At 37.9% G+C, this 12780-nt stretch overlaps 1 protein-coding gene across 3 annotated transcripts in view; it reads right to left on the bottom strand.

The window, feature by feature from the left end:
- mindy3 (MINDY lysine 48 deubiquitinase 3) overlaps positions 1-12780 on the bottom strand; it is a 118518-nt gene that overhangs the window by 102066 nt on the left and 3672 nt on the right. The window contains exons 3-7 of one of the 3 annotated variants that reach the window (XM_073054525.1): positions 12346-12406; positions 8023-8202; positions 2225-2276; positions 426-540; positions 46-119 (exon numbers count right to left, since the gene is read on the bottom strand). In XM_073054525.1, coding sequence (XP_072910626.1) covers positions 46-119; positions 426-540; positions 2225-2276; positions 8023-8202; positions 12346-12406 — 482 coding nt within the window. The other 2 variants (XM_073054526.1, XM_073054527.1) reach the window with 2 other exon arrangements.

Here is a 12780-nt window from a genome sequence, read left to right as displayed (position 1 = left end):
TTCATATATTTACATATTTCCTTATACCTTCTGGTTTATACTCACCTTCCATGACCATATACAGGATCTATTAAAGGTTCAGCTGCATCTTCAATTTCATTTCTAATGTTTGCAATGCCCTAAACAACAATTAAAATTATCTTAGAAAAGCATACAATAATGCAAGGATAAATATAATTTAGAATAATTTCAGTCATGTAGCTGCTAAACAAAAGGGATAATGCATCAATAGTGAAGAGAACTAAGGAACCAATGGCTATAGTTGCAATCAGTTTTTAAAATATTCAATATAAATTCGAAAACAAGAAATCCAATTCATATTCAGCTTTTAGTTCAAATTAGGCATTTGTTTGCCAAATAATTGATTCATATTACTTGACAAGTTCAGGCTATAATTAGAAACAAATGTATTAAAGTGAACTAACCTTTGTTAAAATTACAGAATAAAGAAAAAGCAGGACTCCAAATCGATTCTTCCAGGTTGAATACTGATTTAAAACTGCCTCTTTCAATTCTGTCACACTTTCAAATGTATGTTTTCTGAAAAATTGATTGAATTGATAAATCTTAATAACTTAAGTCATCTTCAAAATGTCATCTACACAAGATTCAAATTTAATAAGGTCATTAGAGGTAATAATCTATCAGACGGAAGGATGTTATTTTGGAACTCTTTATACATCACAACTTGCACTTTTAAGCAAATCATTCACTAATAGTAGCTTTACTTTTTTTAATCTTGTATCATTAAATAGTGAATGGAGAGAAAGAACGCAGTCTAATCTGTAAAAATAAAACCTGACAAACTTTGCACAATACTAAGCCTTGATAAATGGATTAAATAATTTAACTTGTATATGATGAAATCAGCTGAAAACTATTCTTATAAATCCAGGATCTGAATGATTCCCAATCAGTATTGGTTCATGGAAAAACAAACATTGTAATTACAATGAAACTGCAATACGATAATCATGCCTCTAACACACTGTAATCTGAACTGCGCTGAATGGAGTTTCAAATAATTACAACTGCATCAACTCTGCAAAGTACATCTTCCATTTCATTAGTGTATTGGGAGATCAAGATATTAACACAAGACCCTTGCTATATCAAACCTACATTTTAAAAAAAAGCAAAAAGACTAGCCTAAGAAATAAAAATATATCGCAATGATACAAGATACTCATGTACCTGACTGAAAATTATCAAGTTAATTAGTACTAATTGGTTTTGTAGTATTCCATTTGCATTAAAGCCAGGGACAAAGGGTAGGATATTAGAAAGAATAAATGTATCATTGCTTACATGCCAATTCCGGTAGATCAATTACAGTATTTAATTAAGTTGCAATGAAATGCAAAATTGATTAATTTTTCTGTACACTGACCTGCAAATTGTCATTATTTCCAAAATGCTGCCATCTGGCTTAGCTGAGTTCAGAGGCTTGTCTAAAATTATACCTTGCTACATCACATTCTATGAAATAGAATCAGCTTGAAATTCTGTCTTACTTTGAGTAAGGATTCCATTCAGTAATGTGAAAAGGAAAGGCTCATTCTAATAACAGTACTTTGAAAGTACACAGGTCTGTATTTTTCATAAATGCAGTGGCTTGCTAAATATAAATCTCAGTATGGTATTTCAGCTTATATTATATTTTAATGCACATTTAATGCATAATTTTCAATGAAGCTTAACATAATTTTACATGTATCAACACCTTTCAGGTTTTTTCAACTTTGAACCTATTCGCTCAGTAACTGCCAGGAAGAAACAATTAAAAAGATAAATCTGATTTCTCAAATTCACTTCACAATATTATTAGTGGTTCAGCTTGTTATCCTAAAGACCACTTTCGCTGTTACATATAGATGATAAATTTGAATATGTACCAACTAGCTAATCTCAACATAGGTTGGGATTAAAATTCTACAAATTAGTTTAGGTGCTTAGCCTAGCAATAATCTTTAATACATCTCAATTGTAAGCATGTGCATATAACATCCATGTATCATGCTAACAACATTTAATATGTATCTTAATTGTGCAATATTTCAGAGCAAGACTTCTTGCTTGCAAAATTACACTACATTAGGGAAATAGCATCTTCAGGAAAGAAAGGATGTTGTAGAAAGCATGGAGGAAAAATCAATTAGTACATAACATTACAATAAAAACAGTATTCATGCTCACATAAGTGTAGTAGCAGTGAATTACTTACTGAATCAGTGTATGAAATCGCTCAGAGCCAAGCTCCTCTGCAGCCAAGGCAGCTATGCACAAAACCAGACACTTTTCAGCACCACAGACAGCAATAAAACAAACAAGATTATACATTGCAAAGCTGTCACAAAGCATTCAGTGTTAAGGTTAATTGAAGTAAATGGTGAGGAATTTTTAAACTGTTATGTATTAAAGATTATTAAAGCTATTCTTACATTTTTAAATCACAACTATAACTTTAATCACACTAATACACTCAGACCTCGCTTAATGCTGAGGGTGCATTCCTCGAAGGTGGAGAACTGTGTAAATCAACGCTATGCGGGTTATTATAACATTATGTAAATAGACGTGCTTGATTTTTAAAAAAATCAAACCTGAGATATATGACATATTATTTTATGTATACACAGTTATTTGCGGAGTAACACACAATTAGGCCTAACCTGTACATCAGTGGAGCAGCAACACATGGCAGCAGCCATGGAGGGAAGCAGGTGGTGGCTATATCTTAGGGGGACCAGGCTGTGGGTCCTCCTCTAACTTTGGCTTCTTCTTTAAGTAGGCATTGAGATTTGACTGCTTTTTCTTAAGTTTCCTTTCATGAGGCAATTCTCATTTAACAGGAAATCATGTCGAGAACACTTCTGCCTTATTGCTTCACTCCCAGTCAGGGTCATTATCAATGAACCAGTCCATGATTTGAAAGATCATGATGATGCTAGTGCTGAGAAATTTTCTGATGAAGGTTCTTGCTGGAGTTTCTCCATCCATGTCTTCAGATTCTTTCAGGATGCGTTGCTCTGCCAATTCTCGAAGCTCTTCGTTAATAAGGCTCTCACTATGACAGTGCAGTAACTCTTCAACATCGCCATCATTAACATCCTCACACTGTATTACTTGCAGTTTCAGATCCATGCTAATGCTTTTCCTAGACATTTTACATGTACTCCACTCACTGGAAGTTAGTCTCTTTTCCAGACGTCATGGGTGAAAAAAAAAGGAATAAATTTGCAAGGGAGCAAGAATGTTTACACACACAGGGGAGGCAGACTATGAACTAATATGTGATTAGCTGTGAATAGCTCAGAGCATATGCAAAGCGCTTTCATTGGCTAACTAAATGCTTACTGTAATGGCGACCACTCGAGAAGTTTTAAGTGTTGTTTAGAATGAATTTTTGTCATCTAAAAAAAATTTCAATAAAGAATTGAATAATCACATTGTAATGAATCAACGCTATACGGGGTCTGAGTGTATTCTAATATAAACCACCAAAATCATTATAATATTTAGTAAACAAAAAGTGTTCTACTCTCATTAAAACTCATTACCATAAACATATTCCTCTAAGAAAGTGATCATTGTGCAGCTCATAACTCTAATCTTTAATGAAAACAATCAGGAGTTAGTTACTTGTACTATATTAAAGAAACATGCCTCTAGTCAGATTTTTCAGGACATTGGATAAATATATTAAGTTGTAAGCAGAATAATAAATTAATTCCTCAATGCATCCACCAAATATTCCCTTTTAATTTACAGGCCCAATACAAGGTTTCCATTAGAACCACCACACCAAATGATATTGACAAGTACTTAAAGTACTATTAGATTTTGTTGAGTTGTGCAATTGCAAACCAAAATCAAAATAAATGCTCAGTTTTGTCATTTGAGTCTGGATATTTCAAAATTGGTTTATTGTTTTTCCATCAGTCACAATGATCTCTAATAGTAACAAGGTAACATGTCTGAATGACTTAAAGGCTGATTTACACTTCTGCGTAGTAGCCTATGCCGCAGCCTTCGTAAGTGGCTTGCGCCGTTGTGAGTATTTATACCTGTGTGTTGGTGCATCTGTGTCACCACCAAAATGCTAGTTGGCAGTGGGGATTCTAATGGCGATTGAGCACATCATGTTGGAGTTGGAGCTAATAAATGTTGAACAAGGGTTACTTTTATCGAAATTACTGCAACGCAGAAAAGAGGGAAGTCGTCGGACGAGATGGTGTGTACAACCATTGAACGGATTGAGGCAAAAGAGGGTAAATTTTCTGTGCTTGTCCGGCCACTGAGAGACATGCATGAGGAAATGCATTTCAAATATTTTCAGATGTCGGCAGGTAGATTTGACGATTTGGATCATTGTCTCCAACCATTTATTTTGCATCAGTGTACACACAGTATGCCTATAGACAGGAGGAAATGCGATGTTACCAAGCGGACCAATCACAGTTGTGGTCTGCGTCGCTACGATGTGCAGTTACATTTTTGGAGAGATGCGCATCAGGCTATGGCGTAGGGTACAGCGTAGGTTACGCAGATACGCCGTACTTACAGCGTTCATTTGATGCAGAAGTATAAATCAGCCTTAAGTCCTGTCACATTCACCTCAATAATAAGCAAACGCTTTGAGGGGCTGGTCAAGGACTACATCTGCAGCTTACTACCAACCACACAGGACCCCCTACAATTCGCCTACTGACGCAACTGATCGACAGATGATGTAATAGCCACAGCTCTATACACCGTCCTTACACACCTGGAGAAGAGGGATGATTACGTGAGAATGCTGTTCCTGAACTACAGTTCAGCATTCAACACCATAATTCCCTCCAGGCTCAACAAGAAGTCAGAGATCCTGGCCTTCACCCTGCCTTATGTAGCTTGATCCTGGACTTCCTGTCAGATCACCGGCAGGTGGTAAGAGTGGGCTCACTCACCTCTGCCCCTCTGACCCTCAACACAGATGCCCCTCAGGTCTGTGTACTAAGCCCCCCGTCTTTACTCTCTGTATACTCATGACTGTGTTGCCACCCACAGCTCCAATCTGCTAATTAAATTTGCTGACAACACTACGCTGATTGGCCCAATTTCAAAAAATAACAAGGAAACCTACAGAGATGAAGTCATCACCCTGACACATTGGTGTCAAGAAAACAACCTTCCTCTCAATGTCACAAAAACAAAGGAGCTGGTTGTGGACTACAGGAGAAATGGAGACAGGCTAGCCCCTATTGACATCAATAGATCTTAGGTTAAGAGGGTGAACAGCTTTAAGTTCCTCGGCATAAACATCACTGAGGATCTTACATGGTCTGTACATAACAGCTGTGTGGTGAAAAAGGCACAACAGCACCTCTGTCACTTCAGAAGGTTGAAGAAGTTTGGTGTAGTCCCCCAAATCGTAAGAACTTTCTATAGGGGCACAACTGAGAGCATCCTGACTGGCTGCATCACTGCTTGGTACGGGAACTGTAACTCCCTCAATCGCAGGATTCTGCAGAGAGTGGTGCAGACAGCCCACTGCACCTGTAGATATGAAGTTCTCACTATTTACGACATTTACAAAGACAGGTGTGTAAAAAGGGCCCAAAGGATCATTGGGGACCAGAGAAACCCCAACGACAAATTGTTCCATTTGCTACCATCCCGGAAATGGTAGCACAGCTTAAAAGCCAGGACCAACAGGCTCTGGGACAGCTTCTTCCACCAGGCCATCAGACTGCTTAATTCATGCTGACACAAATGTATTTCTATGTTATATTGACTATCCTGTTGTACATACTATTTATTATAAATTACTATAAATTGCACATTTAGATGGCGACTTAACAAAGATTTTTACTCACGTATATGAAAGGTGTAAGTAATAAAGTCAATTCAATAGTGCCAACAAAGTCAACCTTGTTGAGCTGCATTTAACAATACATCACTCTCCACTGATCTCACCCACTTCACAAATTGCAAGCCCAAATAGCAGTAAATAGCAGAAATAGCCCAAATAGTTCAATTTTTCTACCTACCAAGAGACAGAAATTCACCATAGGGGAAAAAATGGGCTCTGAAAAGAAAATATTCCAATTTTCCTTTTAATTTTCTCCAATGTTCTACATTGCAAAGCAGATTTTAACTTCTTTAGATCCACAGATTTCGAATACTTCAATTATTGCTAACAGCTTTGGTCTGTATTTTTGCAGCATCTCTCTAAGAATATTAACGACGAGACTGCCAAAACTAAGTGCCTGAAAGGTTAAGATTAGGGTCAAGATTGTTTCTCCCCTTTTTCTTTAATATAACCATATAACCATATAACAATCCGCACGGAAACAGGCCATTCCGGCCCTCCTAGTCCGTGCCGAACTCTTAATCTCACCTAGTCCCACCTACCCGCACTCAGCCCATAACCCTCCACTCCTTTCCTGTCCATATACCTATCCAATTTTACCTTAAATGACACAACTGAACTGGCCTCTACTACTTCTACAGGAAGCTCATTCCACACAGCTATCACTCTCTGAGTAAAGAAATACCCCCTCGTGTTTCCCTTAAACTTTTGCCCCCTAACTCTCAAATCATGTCCTCTCGTTTGAATCTCCCCTACTCTCAATGGAAACAGCCTATTCACGTCAACTCTATCTATCCCTCTCAACATTTTAAATACCTCGATCAAATCCCCCCTCAACCTTCTACGCTCCAATGAATAGAGACCTAACTTGTTCAACCTTTCTCTATAACTTAAGTGCTGAAACCCAGGTAACATCCTAGTAAACAAATATAGCTGCCTAAATTTTTTCTTACCTAACGGAACCAAGTCAATTCCCTTTCCTTTTCAATGTTTACTTTCCTTCTTACTCAATAATTACTACAGCACTAGGAAAATGAGTAGTGAAGCATTTGACCATTCAGTCTATTTTCCCCATTCACAATACAGACTGTAGTGGTGCACTTGAGTGTTCTTAGTCTGGAACCAATTTTTATTGCACTATGCAATTACTGCTAACTTTCAGTTTGTGATTATTGACATCCATGCATCTTACCAACAAGATCTAGTATGTATCATAAATGTGCAATAGTTCTTGCTTGTTTCCTTCATCTCCATCTTTTTACCTTTCCTACCCACCTGGCTTCACCTATTACCTTTTGGCTACCCCTCTTCCTCTCCCCCACCTTTTTCTTCTAGTATCTTCCCCCTTCCTTTCCAGTATTAAGAAGGGTCTCAGCCCAAAATTTTGACTGCTTAATTCCATGCATTCTGCCAGTCCCACCAATTTCCTCCAGTATTTTGTATAAATTACTCCGTGTTTTTAAGTCATAGCCTGAGCACAACAGCTTAGAACATTATCTAAGAAACCAAGAAAAAAAACCTTTTAAGGAATGACATCAGTTCACAGGTGAAAACTGCACTGCAAGGGCAAGAGGCCATTCACAAATAACATCTGTTGTACTATTTGTCTAAGAGACAACAGCAAAACCATGACATGTATCAACACAGACTCCTGCCACACTACCCTGAGAAAACAAGGCAGGAGCTCATGACCACAGTTACACATGACATGGAAACTTGAATTTCACTCTTGCAGAAATAGTTTGAATCATGATGTGATTGACATTGAATTGAACTTGCTGAAGTCTGCATTTAACAATGATTATGAAGTATAATTTTCTATTACTTTCCTTGAGTTATTTTATTTCTGTCATTATAAAAACAAAGAACAATTTCTCAACATCTTCAACTCATCCAGTACTGAAAAACAATTAAAACAGCTAAATTTGAAGTAACAATATTTCCCCAAAATCTGAGCCGAAGTTATTTCTATTCAATATCAATATTACAAAATATAACTACATTCTGCATGAAATCAAAATTAATGAATAGCTCCATATTTAATTTAAGAATTGTAAACAGGCATGCAGACTGCACAAATTAGGCAAGCAAAAGCAAAATTGTTTCTTTAAAAAATGGAAATATTCACCATCATATATAATTATTTATCCAAAAAGGTGGTTTCTTACAGAGCTGATCCTCTTCAGTCCCTTGACTGGACTCTGGCTGATTTTCAGAAATACTGGCATGTTCTTCTGGTGATTTTCCTCTTGCCCACATTACCAAACAGTAAGGACTGGAGCTGTTTAATCTAGCATTTTCTAGAATCTCAGTCAGAGTGAGGCAGAAAAGATGCTTAAGCTCTTCTTCTGAAATTGACAGAAATTTAAAACCTGCATTTGTAACTAACATTATCAGCTAAACAAAATTTATCAGGCAGGGTAAAAGATCAACAATACAGTAATACTAGCCTTACCTTTGACAGAACATCAGGAAAAAATGATTATCTCTATGTACAGTTGCAAGAAAAAGTTTGTGAACCCTTTCCAATTACCTGGTTTTCTGCATAAATTATTCAAAATATGGTCTGATCTTCATCTAAGTCACAATAATAGATAAATATAATCTGCCTAAACTAATAGCATACAAGTGTACTACTTCTTGTCAATACTGAGTTCACCATTTAAACAATCAGAGTCTAGGTTCACTAAAAGGTCTGTTAATCTCTGGGCTAGTGCCCTCTACAAAAGCTATTTGGAGTCAGGTGTTCCAATCAAAGGATGTGTGGGTTGTAGAGATGCCCTGCCCAATAAAAAGGCACACCAAGTCAGGTTACTGCCAGTCTGTTCTTCTCAAGAAAGATCTGTTTATGTGCACCATGCCTCGATCAAAACAACTTCAGAGAACCTCAGAAGAATAGTAGAGATGCATGAAGTTGGAAAAGGCTACAAAAGCATTTCTAAAGACCTGAGTGTTCATTAGTCCACAGAAAGAGAAATTGTCAGCAAATGGAAGAAATTCAGTACTGTAGCTAACCTCCCTAGGAGTGCACATCCTACAAAGGTCACACCAATAGTGCAATGTTCAATGCTGAAGGAGATGAAATAGAATCCACAGATAACAGCAAAAGACCTTCAGAAATCTCTATAACTTGCTAAAGTCTGTTTATGTGTCCACTATAAGAAAAACGCTGAACAAAAATGGTGTTCAAGGAAAGACACTAGAGGAAACCACTGCTCTCAAAAAAAACATAACTGCACGTCTCAGATTTACAAAAGATCACTTGGATGTTCCACAACATTTCTGGGACAATGTTCCATGGACAGACCAGAAAAAAGTTGAACCTTTTGGCAGAAATGCACATTGCTATGTTTGGAAGAAAAACGGTACTATACACCAACACTAATACCTCACCCCAACTGTGAAGTACAGTGGAAGGAGCATCATGGCTTGGGGCTGCTTTGCTGCCTCAGGGCCTGGGTAGCTGGCAATCACTGAGGGAACAATGAACTTCAAATTGTATCAAGACATCTGTCAGGATCGCAGTCTGTCACCTGAAGCTTAACAGAAGTTAGATGATGCAACAAGACAATGATCCAAAACACAAGAGTAAATAAATAACAGAATGGCTTAAAAAGAAGAAAAGTTATGTTTTGGAACAGCTGTGTCAGAGTCCAGAGCTTAACTCAATTGAGATGCTGTGGCATGACTCAAGAGGGCTGTTCATGCAAGGTATCCCAGAAATACTAAGGAACTGAAACAGTTTTGTAAACACGAGGAAATCTGCAGATGCTGGAAATTCAAACAACAGCACACACAAAATGCTGGTAGAGCACAGCAGGCCAGGCAGCATCAATAGGGAAAAGCGCTGTCGATGTTTTGGGCCGAGACCCTTCGTCAGGACTAACCGAAAGGAATGATAGTAAGAGATTTGAAAGTAGTGGGGGGAGGGGGAAACGCGAAATGATAGGAGAAGACCGGAGGGGGTGGGATGAAGCTAAGAGCTGGAAAGGTGATTGGCGAAAGTGATACAGAGCTGGAGAAGGGAAAGGATCATGGGACGGGAGGCCTCAGGAGAAAGAAGTGGGGGGGGGGGGAAGCACCAGAAGGAGATGGAGAACAGGCAAACAATTAAATATGTCAGGGATGGGGTAAGAAGTGGAGGAGGGGCATTAACGGAAGTTAGAGAAGTCAATGTTCATGCCATCAGGTTGGAGGCTACCCAGCCGGTATATAAGGTGTTGTTCCTCCAACCTGAGTTTGGATTCATTTTGACAATAGAGGAGGCCATGGATAGACATATCAGAATGGGAATGGGATGTGGAATTAAAATGTGTGGCCACTGGGAGATCCTGCTTTTTCTGGCGGACCGAGCGTAGGTGTTCAGCGAAACAGTCTCCCAGTCTGCGTCGGGTCTCACCAATATATAAAAGGCCACACCAGAAGCACCGGACGCAGTATACCACACCAGCCGACTCACAGGTGAAGTGCTGCCTCACCTGGAAGGACTGTCTGGAGCCCTGAATGGTGGTGAGGGAGGAAGTGCAAGGGCAGGTGTAGCACTTGTTCCGTTTACAAGGATAAGTGCCAGGAGGGAGATCGGTGGGAAGGGATGGGGGGGGATGAATGGACAAGGGAGTCGCGTAGGGAGCAATCCCTGCGAAAAGCAGAAGTGGGGGAGGGAAAAATGTGTTTGGTAGGGGGAAACAGTTTTGTATGCAGCAATGGTCTAAAATTCCTCCTCGGCATTGTGCAAATCTGATCAGCAGCGACAGCAAACATTTGGTGAAGGCTACTGCTGCCAAAGGAGGTTCTACCAGTTATTAAATACAAGGATTCACATACATTTTCCAGTCTGGACAATGAATGATTAAACAATATGCTCAATAAAGACATGAAATGTACAATCGTTTATGTTAATTAGTTTAGGCAGATTGTGTTTGTCTGTTATTGAGACTTAGATGTGGATCAGACACATTTCATGAGTAATTAATGCAGAAAACCAAGTAAGGGTTCACAACCTTTTCCTCGCAACTGTAGCTTCTACCATAAGGATTAGATATAACAAAACAGACAGACATTTGTTGTTAGTTGAAGAATAAATTAGCGAAAAATTTGAAAACTACATTGATAATTTTATAGAATAATGGGATCTTTTAAAATAACATCCCAATTTGCACCATTTAAAAGGCATTAACTTGCCTGGATGAATGGCAGCAACGCTCCAGAACCTCAAAAATTTCCAGCACAAAGTAGCTGCATTTCTGGGTTGCTTAAATGTTAACCTCCTATCCCAGCAGTAGTGTACCAGCTACAAAGCTACCCATCCAGGTTACTAACAGCACCTCACAAACCCACAACCTCTATTATTAGGAAAGGACGAGGGCACATTACAACACTAACAATTACAGGCTATCATTGTGTTGCAAACTATTTCAGTGGGGCAAAGACCTTCAACAGCCACTTTGGGAGTTCCCTCTCCAGAAGGAATGCTATGATAGAAGACAAGGTATAGGCAATAAAAACTACCCTTGCCAGCCACATCCAATACTCAAAAAGCCTTAACACAAAGATAATGTGGGAGTTGTCACTTTTAGAGCAAACTGGGAGGGGCAAAAGACCCTCTCCAGAAAATTTACAAATAAAATCACAACTACTTTTGAAGAAAAGTCATTCTCATGACACCAGTTATCAGTTTATTTCCAACTCCTTTTTTCAGTCCTGAATTTGAATTTTTAATTTTCAATGACATAACTTTTGCTTATACTCTGGTTATGCTTCTGATGTTTAATCCAATGACATTCACTCATGTACAGATACTCCTGTGCCTGGGACCACATTATCCACATACAATCAATGTTAATAAGCAAATCTTATGTGTATATGGCTACACTCAAACAATTACTTGTAAATTGTGTTTTATAGGATTGCTTTCATATTTCTTCTGTTTTGTTCTTTTTTTGTTTTTCATTGTGTTCTTTTTGCTTATGGTGTGTTTTATGCTACATCGAACTTGAAGTAACAACTATTTCGTCCTCTTTTACACTTGTGTACTGAAGAATGACAATAAATGATCTTGAAATACTAATAGACTGCCAGTCAATATCCAATACAAACCAATGTCTATTAACCTAGAGAAATTTCCATTACATGTCATAAAATTGACTGGCTTTATGATAGATCTACAATGGCAACAACTTAAAACAATTTAATATTTTGATAGATGGGACTGCTGCTGTATGGGACACTTTGCAAGAAATAGACTCCTTGCATATCAGTGTCATTAACCACAGTCTGAGAAAAATAACCAGCTCTCATGTTAAGTAGATCTGAATTGTGATAGGAGACCACATACAGAATAAGTGGACAGATCAATTTAAAACTATTTGCAATTAAAATCATCTCATGCATGATTTAATATTTGATAATATTCACCTCACAGGAAGACACTAACAATTTTCACATATTTGAACACCTTTGCCTTTGGCAAAGTGATAGTTAAGACATTGTACCTGTACAATTTCGCCAGTTTGGTTTTTCAGAGTGAAACATAATATTCTTTAAAAGGTAAGCCTGAAAACAAAAAAAAGAAAGCCAGAGCTAAATACATGAATTGAATGTACTATCAGCTGGAACAAAATAAACCCCAGTGTGAAATCACATTACTAATTAATCAGCAAGATTAGTAATTTACTTTTCTTTCCCCATTGTCACAGTTTTGCTTATATCAACTTGGCAAAGTCAAAAGTGCATCCAATGAACCACTGCCTTCAAGTACATGCAGATCAAATGGCTTTTTTTTAAAAACCGAATTTAATAACATGAAATTTTCATTACCTTGTTGACCTGATACTTTAAACCTGCTTTTCTCTTTCCAGATCCAGTATAATTCAAACATGTTTGACAATATTTGTATTTAATAATTAAGTTAATGACCACTAAGCAGT

Source organism: Hemitrygon akajei, chromosome 8 (assembly GCF_048418815.1).
Source record: "Hemitrygon akajei chromosome 8, sHemAka1.3, whole genome shotgun sequence".
Lineage (NCBI taxonomy): Eukaryota > Metazoa > Chordata > Chondrichthyes > Myliobatiformes > Dasyatidae > Hemitrygon > Hemitrygon akajei.
Note: the sequence above shows the minus strand (reverse complement) of the source record. Positions and strands in the feature narration are given on the sequence as shown.